Raw genomic sequence first — 19665 nt, 5'->3', positions numbered from 1 at the left:
GGCTACTTAGAGGTGAGAAGGCCAGAGCAGGCAGCTGGAACCCTCTCATTGTTCTGGTGACTTCCTTGAGTGTACCGTTTGTTACTTTTTGCCTTTTCTGTATTTAACTTTGGTCCTTGTGAGAAATTGGGTTAAATTGCTTTTACTATCCAAGTAAGGAGGAGGAGGAGGAAATGGCAACCCACTCCAGTGTTCTTGCCGAGAGAATCCCATGGACAGAAGAGCCTGCCAGGCTACAGTCCATGGGGTTGCAAAGAGTCAGACACAACTGAGCACACACGCACATAGTAGGGCTTCCCAGGTGGCGCCAGTGGTAAAGAACATCCCTGCCAATGCAGGAGACATAAGAGATGGAGGCTCATCCCTGGATTGGGAAGATCTCCTGAAGGAGAGCATGGCAACCCATTCCAGTATTCTTGCCAGGAGAATCCCATGGACAGAGGATCCTGGCTTCTTCAGTCACTCAGTCATGTCTGACTCTTTGCGACCCCATGGACTGCAGCATGCCAGGCTTCCCTGTCCCTCACCAACTCCCGGAGTTTACTCAAACTCATGTCCATTGAGTTAATGATGCCATCCAACCATTTGTCCTCTGTTGTCCCCTTCTCCTCCTGCCTTCAATCTTTCCCAGCATCAGGGTCTTTTCTTATGAGTCGGCTCTTCGCATCAGGTGGCCAAAGTAGAGTTCATGGGGTTGCAAAGAGACACGACTGGGCACACACGCACCGACACACTTGCTGATCCATCTGTTCATATGTATATAAAAGCTCTGTGTTGTCAGCATGTGTGAAAACCCACGATTGAGTGTGACTAGCCCATGTTACTCCTTCCTGGGGACTACTGTAGAGCACAGGGAACTGTATTCAATATCCTGCGATAAACTATAATGGAAAAGCATGTAAAGAAGAATGTATACATGTGTGTAACTGAATCACCGCTGGACAGTAGGGACTACCACCTTTGCCAGCCTGTCCTCTTCTCTCACAATCAGTCTGTGTTTCCTGCATTTCCTGTGGCTTCTTTTCCTCTAGTAGACCTGGGCTCTTGAAGTTCTTTTTCACTCTCCAGGACCCAGTATGGGGTCCATCACTCAGTAACAACTTGGGACAGTTGAGGGTTGAGTTAAAAAAAAAAAAATCTGAAGCCAAACATGATTAAACATTTTAAAAATAGATTCCTTTAAGTAGAAAAGAAATCATTTGGCCTGTGGAAAAAAACCAGGGTGACTAATGGGGTCACATGTGTAAGAAGAGACACAAAGTGCCATGACCTGATGTTTTGTGTTTCTGCTGTGAAGCCGCACGAGGAGATGGAGCACTTTTGGTTTTGTGGTTCTTCATCATCTGGGCAAACAGACCCTTTGGAGAATCTGGTGAAAGCAGTGGAATTTGCTCCCCAGAAGAGGGCAAAAATTCCGCGCCCTCCCCCTCCCCGCCAATTTTAGAGGCTCACTGACTCTCCCTAACCTGGTCCACAGACTTCAAGGGGATAATCCTTCATCAGTATCAAATGCCAACTGTGAGATGTTTATTCCTGCATCTGCTCCTCCAGGATGGAGACAGACCAGGTGCTCTTCTCTGGTCTTAATCGCCTCTATCCATGGGATTTGGACCTTCCTTCTGTCTGTTGTGGGTGCATTTGTCAAGCTGCTGTGTCCTTTATTTAGCAAGTGTTGGTAGTGTTGTCCTCTTAGCCCATGAGGTATATAATGATATAAAAATAAATCTTCTTGTTCCATCTTTGTCCTCAGAGTTCCTTGTTCTTCAGTCCAAAAGCTTAAGCAAGTTTCAAGTGAAGACTCAGGAATCAAAAGGGAAGAAGGCATTGCTCTGGGCCAGGGTTTTTCAACCTCAGAGCTGTTGACATTTGAGGCTGGACAGTTCCTCATTGTGGGAACTGCCTGGTGCACCATGCAGTCTTCAGCAGCAGCCCTGGCCTCCACCCAGGAGATGCCAGAAGCATCCTCCCCTCTAGTTGTGACAATCAAAAATGTCCCCAGACACATTGCCAAATGGTCCCCAGATCACCACCGCCCCACCCTAGTTGAGAACTGTTCCAGCCTTTCTGCAGCTGGATTTTGGTTCTTACTAAAGGGACACCACAGTGGAGAATGGACTGTTCATTCATTTTCTTTCTATGATAGCCATTTGTGCAGCTAACTTCTGCTCTGTGCCAGTAACTGGGCCAGGCCCTGCGGCTGCAAATGTGAGTACAAGACACACCCTGACCACAGGTGTTCCTTGCATCCTTGTCTGGGTGATACACACAGATGCATCAGGAGGTGGAGGGGGAAGGATTGTCTCATGGGAAAGAGTCTTTGCACCAGTGTATTCTCCATCCAAGAGGCTCTTTCTTCTGATTTTTCCTGTGACTGGGACTTTCTTGACATTCATATCTCAGTTTAAGCAACACTGCTTCAGGGAGACCTATCCTAACCATCTAACCACAGTCAGCTGTTTTCACCTAATGCTTTGTAACAAACAGCCCAGACGTCAGTGGCTCACAACCGCACATTTCTTGCTCATGTGTGTGGGTTGGCTGGGATGTGGGTTGGCTGGGGTGTGGCTGATGTAGGCTGGGCTTCAGCTGGTTTTGGCTACAAGCTGCAGCTTCAGTTCAGCTCTCCTCCATGGGTTTCTCATTCTACTGGACCAGTGAACTTTTGGTGCATGTTGTTCTCATGGCGACAGCAGCAGCACAGAGTGGGAAGCAAGCGTATTTCTTGCTTGTATCATATGCACGGACATCCATTTGGCCAAAGTAGATCACACAGTCCGAGTCAGCAGGAGGGAGGACCCTCATCACTCTGCATGAGGCCGTGGCAGAGGTGTGGCTGAATAGGACTTTACAGGGGAGTGGAGAATGGGGCCCAGCCGTCGCCTCACTCAGTCTATGGCAGCCACCCAGTCACTCACTCATTTTTATTCTCTGATGAGTTTTGATACTCTTATGTTGAATTATTTATTGCTTATTTGTCTCTTGTTACCAAATCATCAGCTCCATGACAGCAGGGACTTTTTCTGTTGTCTTCACTGCTAAATGCCAAGTACCTGCCTAGCACAGGGTGGGCATTCACTAAACTGATGGGTGGATGGATGGATGGTTCTGTCTGGGAATCAGGGAGGGGTGTTGGAGATAATCTTGAAATAGTAACAGCAGCTAACGGTTTCTGAGGGATGACTAAGGGCCAGGGGTGCGCTGCATGCTTATGCTTGACCTGGTTAAGTCAGAGCATCATTTCAGTGTGTGGCTAGCCCTCCGCTGGTCAGGGAGGGGAGAGAACAGGGTGTTCTGGATGGAGCTGTAGAGCCCTGAAATAGCACATCTTGTTAGAGATTGGAGAGATGCCCAGTGTGGCTGGAGTGAGGGGAGCCTGGTGGGCAGCGGCCACATACAAGACATAAGTGTGAAATGGGAGCCCCGTAGTCAGGGCTCCTGTGTTCCACGTCTTCAGGGGAGCCATCGTGTCTGTGTCTGGAGCAGTGCCCCTGTGTTGTGCAGTACACAACCTAGAAAGCTGTTCTGGTCACCTAGCAGGTCACAAGGGACCTTGTGTCACACGTCAAGAAGGTTGGATGACTATCTGGAAGTCATCTTTGTTTTGGAAGAGGGTGAACATTGAGTATCTTTTAGCAGAGGCATGTCCAAGCTATTAAACAAATAGGAAGCTTCTGGAAGCCCTTTTGAGGCAGGTGGTAGGAACTTAACAAAACACCTGACTTGGAAGAGCTTGTCACAGTGCCCCAAGGCTTGAGCTCTGCATTGTGTTGAGTGGGGTTGTATTGACTAGAGACTCCAGTCATCTCTTGGCTCAAGGATGCTGGCATTTACCCTGGGGGAACACGGGAGCATGACCCCACTGACTGCAGACCTCCCCATACGCATAAATGCTCCAGGTCTTCACTGGGTGCTGAGCTCCCAGGGTCCCCCAGCTCCATAGACTTCGCCCAGCCTCTGCTGACCCACATCACAAATCAGCTACCAAGACAGGAATGTAGGGAAAGCGGCCCTGGCCTCATGTTTGAGTGGTGTGCTTGCTGGGCAAGAAAGCGGTGGTGGACCTGCTGCAAGGCCACCCATGCCCAGCCAGGCTGGTTTCTGATGTTTGGTCTTCTGGACCAGGACAGATTTTTTTTTAATGTCTTGAAATTTAAACTCTGTGCTTGTAGGGGGAAAAATGAAAAGGGACATCTGTGTTCCAGTTTCAGCATTGCTAGGAGACCTGTTGAATTTGAAAGTTCTTGTAAAACTTCATTAAAGTGTTATTAGGGGGACTTCCCTGGTAGTCCAGTGGTTAAGACTCTGTGCTCCCAATGCAGTGGGCACAGGTTCAATCCCTGATTGGGGAACTAGGATCCCACATGCCACACAGCATAGCCTAAAATAAAAAGTGTTAGGTACCAATTTTCATTCTCTTCTCTGGAAGAAATAAAAAAAATGTTAACATATTTTGTGCCAACCCCTCTGTTAGGTGGTGTTGCAGAGAATCTGTTTTAATCTTAGTGGAACAGCCTTCAGGGTTATGGTGAGGATGAGGAGACCAAGTCTCAGAGAGGTTAAGTGACTTGCTCCAGGCCAGACAGCCTGCCGGTGATGGGTGATGGGGGAGTTTCTTTGTGACTGCATGGCCCAGCCTCTTTGCCATGTGTTCATCTACCAGTGGGCCCCTCCAAGGGTCTGCTGGGAGCATGGCTTCCCAGGTGGAGACCCGGTGGGCACTGTGTGGCTGTCATTGCAGGCTCTGGCCTGTCTTCCTTAGGTTGTGGAGGCTGGTTGCTGCAGAGGTGTCTTCTACCCTGCTCCTTCCCACCCTGCAACTCCTGGGAGAGTTTTTTTCCAAAACATCTAAGTTAGCTTTAATGAACAGAGGCCTTCCCCCAGCAGCAGAGCTTCACAAGATCTCTGAGGACAGCTGACACCCTAGAGCTGCAGTCTTCCCCTCCGCCCCCCATTTGGGGAATGTTCTGGAATCTGCAGTCCTGAATGAGCTTACAGAGTGAGGTCAGCCTGGGTACTTGAGCCATGAGCCTGCCTCTGGTGGGGTGACTTCCATCTTAAAGCCCCACTTAGAGCCATCCCTGTCCCTGTGGGCTGTTAGAGACTGTGCAGGACGTGGTGACTCGTCAGATTCCAAGAGGAAGGATTTCGTAAAGGAGTTTTCTCACGGTTGCATTTCTGAGCTGGGGTATTATAAACACTTGGTCCAGCTGTCGTGGGTTAGACGAAGTTTTAGTCTGATTGTTTACCCACTTGGGAGATTCATTCATTTTATTCATTATTTTTAGAATCTTGTGTTTAAAAGGAAAAAAAGAACAATTCTTTTTTTATAGTTATGTTTCTTTATTTTTAATTGATGATTGCTTTACAATATTGGTTTGATTTCTGCCATACATCTACATGAATCAGCCATAGGTACACGTATGTCCCCTTCTTCCCACCTCCCATGCCTTCCCACCCCTCTAGGTTGTTACAGAGCCCCGGTTTGGGTTTCCTGAGTCATATAGCAAATTCCCGTTGGCTATCTGTTTTACATATGGTAGTGTATATGCTTCCATGCTACTGTCTCCATTCATCTCAAGGAACAATTCTTTTGAAACAAGACTGCTGCCCAGTCTAAAGGAGGCCACTAGGGCATGAAGAGGTGACCTCAACGGCACCCTGGAGCAGTCTTCTCAGGCATTGCCTGTCTAGGTGGGCAGCCAGGTGCTGTCACGGCCAGCCCAGGACCATGGGGAGGAGCAGGAGTGAGGGTCTGTGCATCTGGGCCGCTGCTCACTTTCAGAACTGGAAAGTGGAGCCAGAACTATCCAGATTCATCCTCTGGATGACATAGAGGCAGAGGCTTCGGGCCACACTCATTTACTGGCTGTGGTACCAGAGCCCATTACCATGTTTCCGAGATCCCATCTCTCTCTGGAGTGTGTGTGATGCCTTCTAACCTCTTCCTGAAAGAACGTGGCACCCCACCCACCCCTACCTTTCTCTTGCCGCTTTGTATGCTCTGCTTTATACTCTGGATATTTCTCAGACTGTCCCCCTCCTGCTGTCCTGGGGGTCTTCACCGTCCTGGGGGAGTGACCGAGCCCCATTCCTCTCTGATCTTAGAATGGGAGAGGTTGGCGTGCTGAGGATGGGATGTTAATTAGAACGCTGGGTCCTGGGAGGTCGTGGGGGGCCAGAGGTTGACTTTAGGATGGTTTCTTATCTGCTTATCTGTGTCCAGAGGCTGAAAGGGTCAGCTGAGTGGGAAATCTGTGTTGTGGCTTCATTACCTGGTGTGTCCAGCCCAACTGCTCTGCCTTCCTGAGCACCGGGTGCGGGGTGAGGTCTGGGGTCCTAGGGGTGAGAAGAACAGCAGTGCTGGCCTTACCAGGTGCCCTGTCTGTGAGAGACAGGACAGAACCCTGTGTGAGGAGGGTGGGGAAGGGATGGAGGGGAGGAAGGGAGATGGAGGTTGAGCAGGAAGAGGGGCAGCCAGGTGGGCTGGAGTGTTGGGAGAGGTATTTATGCAGCAGTGGGTACAAGAAAGGCAGCTCTGGAGGGAGTTGAATTCTGACAAGAAGGCCCTTCCCCCGTCACTGGAGTGGGAGCACCAGAAAATTCATCCCAGACCAGCAGAGCTCAAGGTTCAGCTTGAAGAAGCCCATTTGTCGTAATCACGGGACAGACACATCTCAGATTCTCTCCAGGGTTCAAGCTTTCCTGGTGGCCAAAAGTTTGCAAAAGCTGGGCCAAAGCTGGGTCTGCAGCTTTTAAACTGTAGTGTGAGAGGCAATACTAGCAGATGAGTTAGAGAGATGACAGCTGCCCGCCTTGTCCATCATCGTGGCCTTCCCTGGACCCAGACCTTCTCTGGCAGTGCTGGGCTTGTGGGCCCTGGGGTGGCCTCCTGGTCACCTTTGATTCCTCGGTGCAGCACTGGGTGGGGGTGGGGCTCACTGCCGAAGGAGGCACGTTTTGGGGGAGCACATTCCTTTTGCTAAGTGAGACACACTTACATTTGTAAATATGAAACAGGTAATTTAGGAATTCCCGAGCCTAGAGCTAAAGACCACCCATGTGTATGGAAACTGTGGAAATCTGTCGATGTACAGCTTTGTTTCAGATGAAAAGTGCAAGCAGCTCACAGGAAGTGCCTTAGGGCTGGTATCTTGGTGGAAATTTTGATTTTAGTGTTAAAAAATATCTCATAGCCTTTCTGGGAAAAGGTGGGGTTATAAATGCTGCTTGTAGGATGGGATTGTGCATCAAAGAATAAGAAGAGAGGACTTCCCAGGTGGCGCTAGTGATGAAGAGACCACCTGCAGGATCAGGAGACACGGGTTCCATCCCTGGGTGGGGAAGATCCCCTTGAGAAGGGAATGGCAACCCACTCCAGTATTCTTGCCTGGAAAATCCCATGGACAGAGAAGACTGGCGGGCTACAATCCATGGGGGTCACAAAAAGTTGGACATGACTGAGCAAGCAGGAAGAAACCTTATCCTCTAGTTATGAGCCCTTGTTTAATTTCAGTTTCTTCTCCTGTAAAATTGAAATAACATCACCTACCTTGTGAAGATTCAATGAGATGAGGCGGGTAAGGTACATGCCCGTGTCTAGGATGTAAGGGTGTGATGTGAGGGGGTGTTACAGGCAAGGGAACTGGACAAGATCAGGGGCTCCCGGCCCTGGCTACGGGGTCCCCTGGGAGTGCATGCAGCCTGCTGTGCCAGTCACCTGTGCACACCTGGGGCGGAGCAGCTGGGCCCCCATCACCCCAGGGGACCTGTTGCAATGCCTCCCCTGGCACCTCCCCAGAGGAGACCCCTGCTTCCTTGGCTGGAGGTGTCCTTGGCTAGGCAGCATCACCTGGCGGATTTGTGTCCTGGATTTGGAGGCTGAGAGTTGGCCTGTTGTCGTGGGCTGAGCCTCTCTCCACCTCTGCCTGGCCCTGAGGGGTTACCGAGCTCCTTCCAGGCCTCAGAACTGTGGCTCCACGTGAGAGAGGTCAGGTGGACTAGAGCAGCTGCACCCCATGAGGGCCTTTTCTTCAGTTGAAGCATGGTTAGAGAATTGGGGGCACTCCAGGAGACCCAAGGTCTGGGACTGTGGGAAGAATCGCCTGGAAACAGATGCGCTCACTGAAAGGTGGAGGGGGTTCCCTGGCATGGATAGCACGTGCAGGACCCACCTGAGCCTCCCGTGCGTGGCCCAGATGCAGCTGTTTGCCTCCATATCCCTGCAGCTGAGAGTGCAGGTCAGGAAGGGGGTGAGGTTTCCCAAGACCAGGGGTGCCCAGGGCACGGGAGGCAGTGTGGCTCTCTAGCCAACCTGGAACCAACCTGCTGTCCTTCCCCTGGCCTCTCAGGACCTGGTCTCCAATCCCAACCTTTGTCCTCAGTGAGGTCAGAGGACCAGTGTCAGGGCTGAGGGACCTTCCAGTTGAGTCAGTCCCTGCGTCAGCTCAAAGATGATGAAACGAACTCGGGCTGGTTATTTGACCTCGCAGCACCTGGCTGGCAAGGGGCAGTGCCAGAGTCCGGGGCTCCCCTTGAATATACTTTTTAGACTCTGTTCCTGCAAGTGGCATTGCAAAAATGGATTTTATTTAAAACACGTGCAGTTCTATGAAAGGAATACTGTCCTGCCTACACGGCCCCAGGCATGAACCAAATCTGAATCCTCTTCTAGTTTTTGGATTATAATCTTTGGTTTGGAACTTCTCCACTAGAGCTGCTCTCTGCTGGTCTGTCTGCAAGTTTGGTTTTCTTCCGTGGATGCCTCAGTAGGTAATGTACAACAGTGGTTCCTGACACAAGCTCAGTTCAGTTCAGTCGCTCAGTTGTTTCCGACTCTTTGCGACCCCATGGATTGCAGCACGCCAGGCTTCCCTGTCCATCACCAACTCCTGGAGCTTGCTCAAACTCATGTCCATCAAGTCAGTGATGCCATCCAGCCATCTTATCCTCTGTCGTCCCCTTCCCCTTCTGCCTTCAGTCTCTCCCAGCATCAGGGTCTTTTCCAACGAGTCAGTTCTTTGCATCAGGTGGCAAAAGTATTGGAGTTTTAGCTTCAGCATTAGTCCTTCCAATGAATATATAGGGTTGATTTCCTTTAGGATTGACTGGTTTGATCTCCTTGCAGTCCTCAGGACTCAAGAGTCTTCTCCAACTCCGCAGTTCAAAAGCATCAATTCTTTGGTGCTCAGCTTTCTTTATGGTCCAACTCTCACATCCATACATGACTACTGGAAAAACCATAGCTTGGACTATGTGGACCTTTGTCAGCAAAGTAATGGCTCTGATTTTAATATGCTGTCTAGGTTTGTCATTGCTTGTCTTCCAAGGAGCGAGCGTCTCAGCATGGTACCTTTCACACAGCCCGCCTCTTCCATGCTTGTGAGTGGTCAGGAAGACCCCTGAGTGTGGAGCACTGTCCCCAGCCGTGTGACAGCCCAGGCTGGCTGTGGCCAGGGGAGACATAGGCCGGTGGCCCAGGTTATCCTACCTTATCTTGAGCCCCTGGATCAGTTGCTGAAACTGGCAGGTGTTGGGTCCAGGTGTGTGGCACCTCCCTTATCCTCCATGACCCTGAGCCCGGTCAGCCCTGAGACTCTCGGCCTGGTGGCTACTGTATCTGGACTGCCCACCCACCCCTGTGGGCTTTGATGGGGTGCCGCTGCTCCATGAGTACGCATGGGGAGCAGGCTGATCTTGACAGTCTAGTTTCCTGAGCCATGAACTTGAGGGCAAGCAGATTTCTAAGGCCCCACGGGCCCCATGGAGAGTGGCCTCTGCGCTGGTGGAGTTTCCCGGACCTCACAGTAGATTGGCTTTGAGACCCAGTGATCTGTGTGATTTGCTTTGACTCACTGAACATAAATTATGAATTACCAGCGTTTTTGATCATCAGGTGTTTAATAAAGTGGCCTGAGGCCATACTGATACTGATCGCTTGTGGGAATGCGCTGTCATGGTCCAGAAGAAGGTGCAAGAGATGTCCCTATGGACTTTGAGATCCCACCTGCTTGCCCCACAAATGGTGGAGGCCATCAGAGCTGCCCAGGCCCAAGATCGGGCTATTGTTAATTCCCAGAACCAGCTGTCTAAGAAGCTTGTGAAATTATCACCTAGTGACTTGATTACCAGCACCAAGACACGCCTTTGTTATTGTACGTCTCACTTGCTAATTAATTCATTACTAAGTGGGCCTTTCTTGAGTGCCCCCCTACACCCCCAGGCTCAGACTGATAGCCAAGTACAAGCTCTTTAGGAAGCTTCTTTCTGGGTGGTAAGTTCTCCTAGTTAGTATCAACCAGCAGCCCTGATGAAACATTAAAACAGAAGGGATACAGCATAATCAAACAAATCATAAACATACAGCATACATACATACATACAAATCATAAACATACAGCAAATCATAAACAATTAACTTGCCTTATTATCTATTAAACCTTCTTGCTTACAAATCTAAAATGGACTTCCCTGCATTTTTCACCCACCTCAGAATTTATTATGTTCCACTTGACTGATCTTTTCTTCCCCTAGGGCCAGGAACTAAGAACTTCTGTCTCCCTTCCCACCTCTCAATTTCTACCTTCTGCTCCCAAAACCACACCCTTGAGAGGAGAGGTCTGTCTACCTCTGACAGGCCCTCAGAGAATCAAGGCAGGGAACCTGGGGCAGCCTCAGGGGAGTAAGAGGCACCACACCTGGAAACAGGCCTTATTGGAGAAGATTCACAGCCAGTGGTCTTAGAGAAGTGGGAGCAACTAGAACCTTTGTTGTTGTTCTGTTGCTAAGTCGTGTCTGACTCTTTGTGACCCCATGGTCTGCAGGATGCCAGGCTTCTCTGTCCTTCGCTATCTCCTGAAGTTTGTTCAGACTTATGTCCATTGAGTTAGTGATGCCATCCAACCATCTCATTCTCTGTTGCTCCCTTCTCCTGCCTTCAGTCTTTCCCAGCATCAGGGTCTTTTCCAATGAGTTGGCTCTTTGCACCAGGTGGCCAGAGTATTGGAGCTTCATCTTTAGCATCAGCCCTTCCAATGAATAGTCAAGGTTGATTTCCTTTAGGATTGACTGGTTTGATTTCCTTGCTGTCCAGAGGACTCTTAAGAGTCTTCTCTAAACCACAGTTAGAAAGCATCAGTGCTTCAGTGGTCAGCCTTCTTTATGGTCCAGCTCTCACATTCATACATGACTACTGGAAAAAATATTATTCTTGCCTTGCAAACCCCATGAACAGTATGAAATTAGAACCTGGTCCAGCCCAAAATGGGGCCAAGTTGGGTCAGAGATTGGAGCCATCAGCTGCCAACACCCGGAAATGTGGTTTGGATGTAGGTCCACAGTCAAAGGTACCTCTGGCAGCCTCTGAGAGCTAGGGACCAGGGACACCTCGGGCAGCCTGCAGGGTGCCAGGGCTGGGAAAACAGCCTCTTGATGCCCGAAGAAGCCCTTGGTGCCAGTACACTGAGCTCACCAAACTGACATTAGATCCCAAACCCTTTCTTCTGCTTCCTGTAGCTTTAGTTCCTTGTGAGACCTGGATGTTGGTGCTGGCCACCCTCTCACCAGGTGGCAGGTGAATTGGCTCAGAGGGTGCACGTGAATCCTAGAGGTCTGTAACCTGTGACTCACATGTTAGGTAGCACTGTGACAACGGAATCAGCCTAGGACCTCTTCTGGTCTCCTGTGACATTCCCTATGACCTGTAGCTGTTAGGATTATACACGCCTGGCCAGTAGATCTGGTTCACTTTCCTCCCCAGCTATTCAGCACAGTGCCTAAATGCACCTATGAAGTAAGGGTAAGTGGTCGTTGAACGAGTAAGTGGGTGAATGGATGAGTAATGGAGGGACAACTCAGGCCTCGAAGTGGGTGGGATGGGCCCACTTGGCTACCATGTAAAGGAGGATGAGAGAACAGTGGTCCTCCTACCAGCCTTCCAGGCCTGGAGCCACACCCTTGACTAGCTTCAGGCATCCATGGTGCGGGGCAGGGTCTACTCCAGGGATCTGAATACCCGCTCAAGGCCGGAGGCTCTGCCGGACACCTCCCTGGACCCTGGGCAACTTGCGGGTAGATCTTGGTCCCCTCCCTCTCCTGAAGGCGGGCCCTGACCATTGTCCTTTCCTCTCCCCCTCCTTGGCATGCAGATTCTGGCCAACGTCTTCCTCTACCTGTGCGCCATCATCGTGGGCATCATGTCCTACTACATGGCAGACCGCAAGCACCGCAAGGCCTTCCTGGAGGCCCGCCAGTCTCTGGAGGTGAAGATGAACCTGGAGGAGCAGAGTCAGCAGCAGGTCAGGCTCTCTGGGGAAGGCTTTGGGGCAGTACCTTGAGACCCCAGTTTGGGGCCTGTCAAAAGGGAGTGAGCCCAGTTACTTCTGGGTCTCCAGGGCTCAGTGGGGCTTGGAGTTTGAATTCTCTTTTACTAGCGTTGTTGTTCAGTTGCTCAGTTGTGTCCAGCTCTTTGCGACCCCATGAACTACAGCACACCAGACTTCCCTCTCCTTCACTGTCTCCTGGAGTTTGCTCAAACTCATGTCCACTGAGTCGGTGATACGATCCAACCATCTCATCCTCTGTCACCCCCTTCTCCTCCTGCCTTCAGTCTTTCCCACCATCAGGGTCTTTTCCAGTGAGTTGGCTTTTCGCATCAGGTGGCCAAAGTATTGGAGCTTTGGCATCAGTCCTTCCAATGAATATTCAGGATTGATTTCCTTTAGAATTGACTGGTGTGGTCTCCTTGCAGTCCACAGGACTCTGAAGAGTCTTCTCCAGCACCACAGTTTCTTTGGAGGCATCACTCTTATCCCTCTGTCACTCCGTCTTGTGCAGATTCATGCTACCCACCTACTGTCTGCTCAGGGCTCCCTGCGGTGGGGCGGGGGTGGGAGACACATTCCCTGGCCTCAGGGTCCTTTTGGGTGAAGTTTGTCATCCCCTCATCCCTCCTCCTATGGGCACTGTTTCCTTTGCACTCAGGGCAGGCTTCCCACTGCCTTCTCCTGCTGTCATTTGTGAACATGGTAAAACCAGCCCAGCCCCTGGGGACCCCACTGTTTACATTTTTCCACTGAGAGAAGTGCCTGCTGTCCCCACGCTGTGTTTACTGGCTTCACTCCAGCCTCATCCACCGCAGAAGCTCCCTGCTCTCATGTGACTGAGTCTTTTAAATAGTTTTTGGTCTGGATTCATCTCAGATGCTTTTTGAAGGTCTTCAGAAATTTCATCCACCAGTTTCCTGTTCTCCATAGGTTGGCTTCCCCTGAATAAATGAACTTAGTAGGTTGAAAATATATGCCTCTCTGCTCTGGGAACCATGTCATTTTGTGTTCAGGTGGTGCTGTTTGCTCTGGGATCGGCAGCTTCACTGAAATTGCTGTTTTCTTGGACCTTGCCACCCAGGTGGGCAGGGCAGTAGTTTCGGGGGTTCCATTGGTGAACCTCACATTCTCCAGACAGTGCTGTTTTAAGGCACACACTGACTCATTTAGCTGGTGTGTCCTGGCTCCCTCTGTCCTGGGGCGTTCCTTCTCTCTCTGTTTACCAATGAGATCTAGAAGCTTCTGAGTTGAGCTTTGGACTCATCTCTTTCAGAAGACAGGCTTTAGAAGGTGAACCATCCTGACTTCCATGGTGACAAGGGGCCATCACACCTGTCCCCTTCTCCTCGACCCTGTGTCCTGTCATTACCGAGGAGCTGCTGCGGCTGGAATGTATTTAAAGAATCCTGCTTTACTGGCTTTATTGAGCCCCTTCAAAGGCATTCTTTAATTTCTGCCTTCTATACTGTCTTGGTTCTTGTTTGCATTTGATCTCTCATACTGTGGAGGCCTCCCGCTGTGTTCTCTACATTAAAAAAAAAAAAACGTGTGTGTCACCACTTAGCTAGACTGGAGGGTTCTTTTTTATATAGTCTTTGCAGTTTTGAGCATACTCATCTGTGTTGATTTTGTCAGTCTCATTGTGTATAATCCAGGACATCTTCAATCACGTTCCACGGTGCTTGGTGGGGGCCTTCTGGGGTGGTGAGAAAGGCCCTGTGTCTCACCCTGGGTCTGTTATTCTATGCATGGATGATTTGGACAAGTTATCCACCCTGTAGAGCCTCTCTTTCCTCATCTTCAAAGTGGGAGTATTCCTACTCCAAAGTGGAGATGTTGATGATCATCATCTTGCTGAGGGTTCCCTGAGGGTCAAATGAGAAACATAGACAGAAGTGCTTTGTAACTTGGAAAGCTGGGAGCGGTGATGGTCAGGCCACTAGGCCTGCTTTCTAATGCCCAGGCCGTATGCTCGCTCCTGGCAGGGTCAGTGCAGGGAGCCTGGGGCCTGGCAGAGAGAACCACCCCTGTGTGCTTCAGGCCTCCTGGACACTTTGGAGCATCCAGAGGGTGCCTGGCTGTCTGCCCAGGCCGTGTGGCAGCAGCAGGGCAGACACTGGCCCCGGAATGAGAGGTCCAGGGAGGCCGAAGGGAGGTGAAGGGAGAAGAGGGACACGCCCCCAGGCCTTGCTGGGATGCAGCAGGTGCCTGTAAATGCCAAGTGGACTTTAGCCTGAGTGTGCCCTTGGGCTAGTTCTTTCCCCTCTTTGGGCCTCAGTTTCCCTATATGTGAAGTGTAGATGATAATACATTTGCAGGTAAAATGGGATAATCTGTGTCAGTCCCTTTGAGGATGAGAAAAGCACTGGAGTGCTGCCACCTGTGAGTCAACATTTGCTCATGTTTTTCTTTAGGATTTTTGTGACTATGTACATGAGACCTGCTTTCCATTTTAACTTTCTGTCTGTGTCCTTGACAGGTTTGGGTATCATGGTTATGCCAACTTATTAACTGGAGAAATGTTCCCTCTTTTAGGTTACTCTTTTAATGTTTAGAAGAATTCATTTGTGAAGCCCTGTTGGGTCTGGAGTTTTTCTTTATGAGGAGATTGGTTCCTCTAAAAAGTAAGGGTCTACATTTCCTTTTGTGTGGGTTTTGGAAAGTTTTTGTTTTTTCAAGAACTTATCCATTTCATCTAAGTTTTCAAATTGTTGCTATATGTGTATTGTATTTTATCTCTATGTGTCATTGTCTATGGGATTTGTGTTTCTTTCTTCATTACTGATATTGGTAATGTGTGCCTTCTATTTTTAAATTTTTTCTTAATCTGTTTTACTAAGGTTAATTCACATTTTAGCCTTTTCAATGAAACACCTTTTCAGTTTTTTGTACATTTCGTTAATCATTCATTAATTTATACTTCTAATTTTGTCATTTTATTCTATTTGGGATTAATTTGGTGTTCTTTTTTATCTTCTTGAAATGGAACTTATATATAGCTAATTTTCAGCATTTTCTTTTCTAAAACATGTACTTTTGCTATAGATTTCCCTCGTTACGTTGCTTTAACTTTATCCCACAAGTTTCAATATGTCATATTTCTGTTGTCAATTAGTTCAGTTTTCTAAATTCTAAAATTCATATTTTCTAAATCCATTGAGGTGCTTTTGATCCATGAACTGTTTCAGTCAGTTCAGTCACTCAGTTGTGTCCAACTCTTTGCGACCCCATGAACTGCAGCACACCAGGCCTCCCTGTCCATCACCAACTCCCAGAGTCCACCCAAACCCGTGTCCATTGAGTCAGTGATGCCATCCAACCATCTCATCCTCTGTCGTCCCCTTCTTCTCCTGCCTTCAATCTTTCCCAGCATCAGGGTCCTTTCCAATGAGTCAGCTCTTTGCATCTGGTGTCCAAAGTACTGGAGTCTCAGCTTCAATATCAGTCCTTCCAATGAACACCCAGGACTGATCTCCTTTAGGATGGACTGGTTGGATCTCCTTGCAGTCCAAGGGACTCTCGAGTCTTCTCCAACACCACAGTTCAAAAGCATCAATTCTTCGGCGCTCAGCTTTCTTTATAGTCCAACTCTCACATCCATACATGACCACTGGAAAAACCATAGCCTTGACCTTTGTTGGTAAAGTAATGTCTCTGCTTTTTAATATGCTGTCTAGGTTGGTCATAACTTTCCTTCCAAGGAGTAAGCGTCTTTTAATTTCATGGCTGCAGTCACCATCTGGAGTGATTTTGGAGCTCAGAAAAATAAAGTCAGCCACTGTTTCCATTGTTTCCCCATCTATTTGCCATGAAGTGATGGGACCAGATGCCATGATCTTAGTTTTCTGAGTGTTGAGCTTTAAGCCATTAGGAGTACATTAATTAATTTCCGAATATCTGGGGACTGTTTAAAAGTCGTCTTTTTTTTTTTGCCATACCTTGTGGCCTGAGGGATCTTAATTCCCCAACCAGGGACCAAACTGATGCCCCCTGCATTGGGAGTACAGAGTCTTAACCATTGTACCCCCAGGGAAGTTCCTAAAAGTTATCATTTTATTGTTGATTTTTAGGCTAATTTGACTGTGGTCAAAGAACATGCTCTGTATGACTTTGGCCACCTGATTCAAAGAGCTGACTCATTTGAAAAGACCCTGATGCTGGGAAAGATTGAGGGCAGGAGGAAAAGGGGATGACAAAGGATGAGATGGTTGGATGGCATCACTGACTCAATGGACATGGGTTTGGGTAGACTCCTGCCGTTTGTGATGGGCAGGGAGGCCTGGCATACTGCGGTTCATGGGGTCACAAAGAGTCGGACACAACTGAGTGACTGAACTGAACTGTTTGATTTTAGCTCTTTGAAATTTGTTGAAACTTGATTTTTGACCTGGCACACGTAAGTATCAAAATGCCTTTCAAAAATGAAATAAGATCAATAAATGTCAATTATGACTCATTTGCGTCTACCCCAAAGTATTTTTGCCTCTTTGGTCACAATGCAGAGACCTCAAAACACTTAATTCCCCCTCCCTCAGATTTTCTAGCCACTGTAATGTATATTATTATTTATTTATTTCAGGTTTTTAAAAAATTGGGATGTAGTTGATCTACAATATTTTCTTAGTTTCAGGTGTACAACATAATAATTCGATTGTAATGTATTTTAATTCAACATATATTTTAAACTCCACAAAACAGTCTTACACAATTATTGTTTTTTAAAGTTAATAGTCATTACTTATGTTTCCCCATATTTTACCCTTGGTTATACTCCACTTCTTCATCGCCGTGCTTCCACTTTCTTGAGGAATTCCTTGTAATACTGCTTTTCATGTAGGTCTGTTGGCACTAAATTCTCCCCCATTTTTAATTGCTAGAAGAGTTTATTTTGATTTTAATTTTGAATGTCACTTTTTAATCAGATAAAGAATTTTAGGTTGCCAGATTCTTACTTTCTGCCCTTTGAAGGAGTCTTTCACTTGTCCTTGGACTTCCATTGTAATGCCAGCTGTAAGACACACTGTTGCTCGTGTTATTATTTATTTATTGAAGTGTTATTGTTCAGTTGCTCGGTCATGTTCTACTCTTTGCAACCCCATGGATTGCAGCACGCCAGGCTTCTCTGTCCTTCACTTCTCCTGGAGTTTGCTCAAATTCATGTCCATTGAGTTGGTGATGCCATCCCACCATCTCATCCTCTGTCGCTCCCTTCTCCTCTTTCCTTCAATCTTTCCCAGCATCAGGGTCTTTTCCAGACCAGAGGGCCCAGGTTCAATCCCTGTTTGGGGAACTAAGATCCCACAAGCCGTGGTATGTCCAAAAAGAAAGGAAAAGAAAGATTGTGGCAACCCTGCAGCAAGCAAGTCTGCCAGCACCATTTTTTTTTCCCAACAGCATTGCTCATTTCATGTGTCCGGATCACATTTTGGTAACTCTCACAATATTTCAAAATTTTTCATTAATTTTATATTTGCTGTGGTGATCTGTGATCAGGGGTTTTTGCATCCACTATTGTATTTATATGGGGGGCACCATGAACTGCGCCCATCTGATATGGCAAATTTGATAAATAATATTTATTCTGACTGTTCCACTAACTGGCCCCTCCCCTATCTCTCTCCCTCTCCTTGGACCTTCCTATTTTCTGAGACTCAACAATATTGAAATTAGGCCAGTCAGTACCCCTACAGTGGCCTCTGAGTGTTCAAGTGAAAGGAAAACTCACATGACTCTCACTTTAAATCAAAAGCTAGAAATGATAAAGCTTAGTGAGGAAGGCATGTCAGAAGCCAAGACAGGCCAGAAACTAGGCCTCCTGTACTAGTTAGCCAAGTTGTGAATGCAAAGGAGAAGTTCCTGAGAAAGCAGAACAGTCTTATCGCTGATATGGAGAGTTTTGGTGATGTGGATAAAAGAGGAAACCAGCCACAACCTTCCCTGAAGCCAAAGCCTAATCCAGAGCAAGGCCCTCACTCTCAACAGTTCTATGAAGGCTAAGAGAGGTGAGGAAGCTGCAGAAGAAAAGTTTGAAGCCAGCAGAGGTTGGTTTCTGAGGTCTAAGGAAGAGGCCATCTCCATAACATAAAAATAGAAGGTGAAGCAGCAAGGGCTGATGTAGAAACTTCAGCAAGTTATCCAGAAGTTCCAGCTAAGACCATTAATGAAAGTGGCTACACTAAACTGTAGGTTTTCAATGTAGATGAAATAGCCTTCTACTAGAAGAAGATGTCATCTAGGGCTTTCATAGCTAGACAGAAGTCAATGCCTGACTCCAAAGTATCAAAGAATGAGCTGCCTCTCTTGATAGGGGCTAATGCAGTTGGTGACTTGGGAGTTGAAACCAATGCTTATTTACCATTCTGAACATCCTAGGACCCTTAAGAATTACGCTACATCGCCCCTCCCTGTGCTCTATAAATGGAACAACAAAGCCTGGATGGCAGCACATCTGTTTACAGCATATTTTTACTGAATATTTGAAGCCCACCATCTAGACCTAATGCTTAGAAAAAAGGATGCCTTTTAAAATATTACTGCTGATTAACAATGGACCTGGTCACCCAAGAGCTCTGATGAAGAAGTACAAGATTAATGTTTTTTTCATACCTGCCCACATAACATCCACTCTTCTGCCCATGGATCAAGTAGTAATTTCAACTTACAGGTCTCGTTATTTAAGAAATACATTTTGTAAGGCTACAGCTGCCATAGGGAGTGATCCCTCTGATAGATCTGGGCAAAGGAAATTGAAACTTTCTGGAAAGGATTCCCTAGTTTAGATGCCATTATGAACATTTGTGATTCATGGGAAGAAGTCAAGATATCAACATTAACAGAAGCTGATTCTAACCTTCATGAATGACTGAGGGGTTCAAGACTTCAGTGGAGGAAGTAATGCAGACATGGTAGAAATAGCAAGAGAGACAGAATTAGAACTGGAGGCTGAAGATGTGACTGAATTACTGATGAAACTAATGGATGAAGTATGGCTTCTTATGAATGAGCAAAGAAGATGGTTTCTTGATGGATTCTACTCCTGGTGAAGATGCTGTGAAGATTGTTGAAATGACATCAAAGACTTTATTAATAGAATATTACATAAATTTAGTTGATAAAACAGAAACCCAGTTTGAGAGGATTGACTCCAGTTCTGAAAGTTTTATTATGGGTAAATTGCTATCAAACAGCAATACATGCTATGGAGAAACCATTTACGAAAGAGTCGACTGATGCTTCAGACTTCATTGTCTTATTTTCAGAAATTGCCTCAGTCACCCCCAACCTTCAGCAGCTACCACCCTGATCAGTTAACAGCCATCAATATCAAGGTAAGGCCCTCACCAGC

The 19665-nt window shown here is 47.7% G+C and overlaps 1 protein-coding gene and 1 non-coding gene across 2 annotated transcripts in view; both read left to right on the top strand.

Moving 5' to 3' along the window:
- The window catches only part of ADCY3 (adenylate cyclase 3), an 82600-nt gene that overhangs the window by 26406 nt on the left and 36529 nt on the right, over positions 1-19665 (top strand). The window contains exon 3 of the mRNA XM_043917321.1: positions 12144-12293. Within this exon, the coding sequence (XP_043773256.1) occupies positions 12144-12293 (150 nt within the window). The remainder of the gene's footprint in view (positions 1-12143; positions 12294-19665) is intronic.
- On the top strand, positions 4277-4349 carry TRNAG-CCC. Its single transcript has one exon. It is a non-coding gene; the product is annotated as a tRNA-Gly (tRNA).

Source organism: Cervus elaphus, chromosome 11 (genome assembly GCF_910594005.1).
Source record: "Cervus elaphus chromosome 11, mCerEla1.1, whole genome shotgun sequence".
In the NCBI taxonomy this organism is placed as follows: Eukaryota; Metazoa; Chordata; class Mammalia; order Artiodactyla; family Cervidae; genus Cervus; species Cervus elaphus.
The sequence above is the reverse complement of the archived record's forward strand: the minus strand, read 5'-3'. Positions and strand labels throughout refer to the sequence as shown.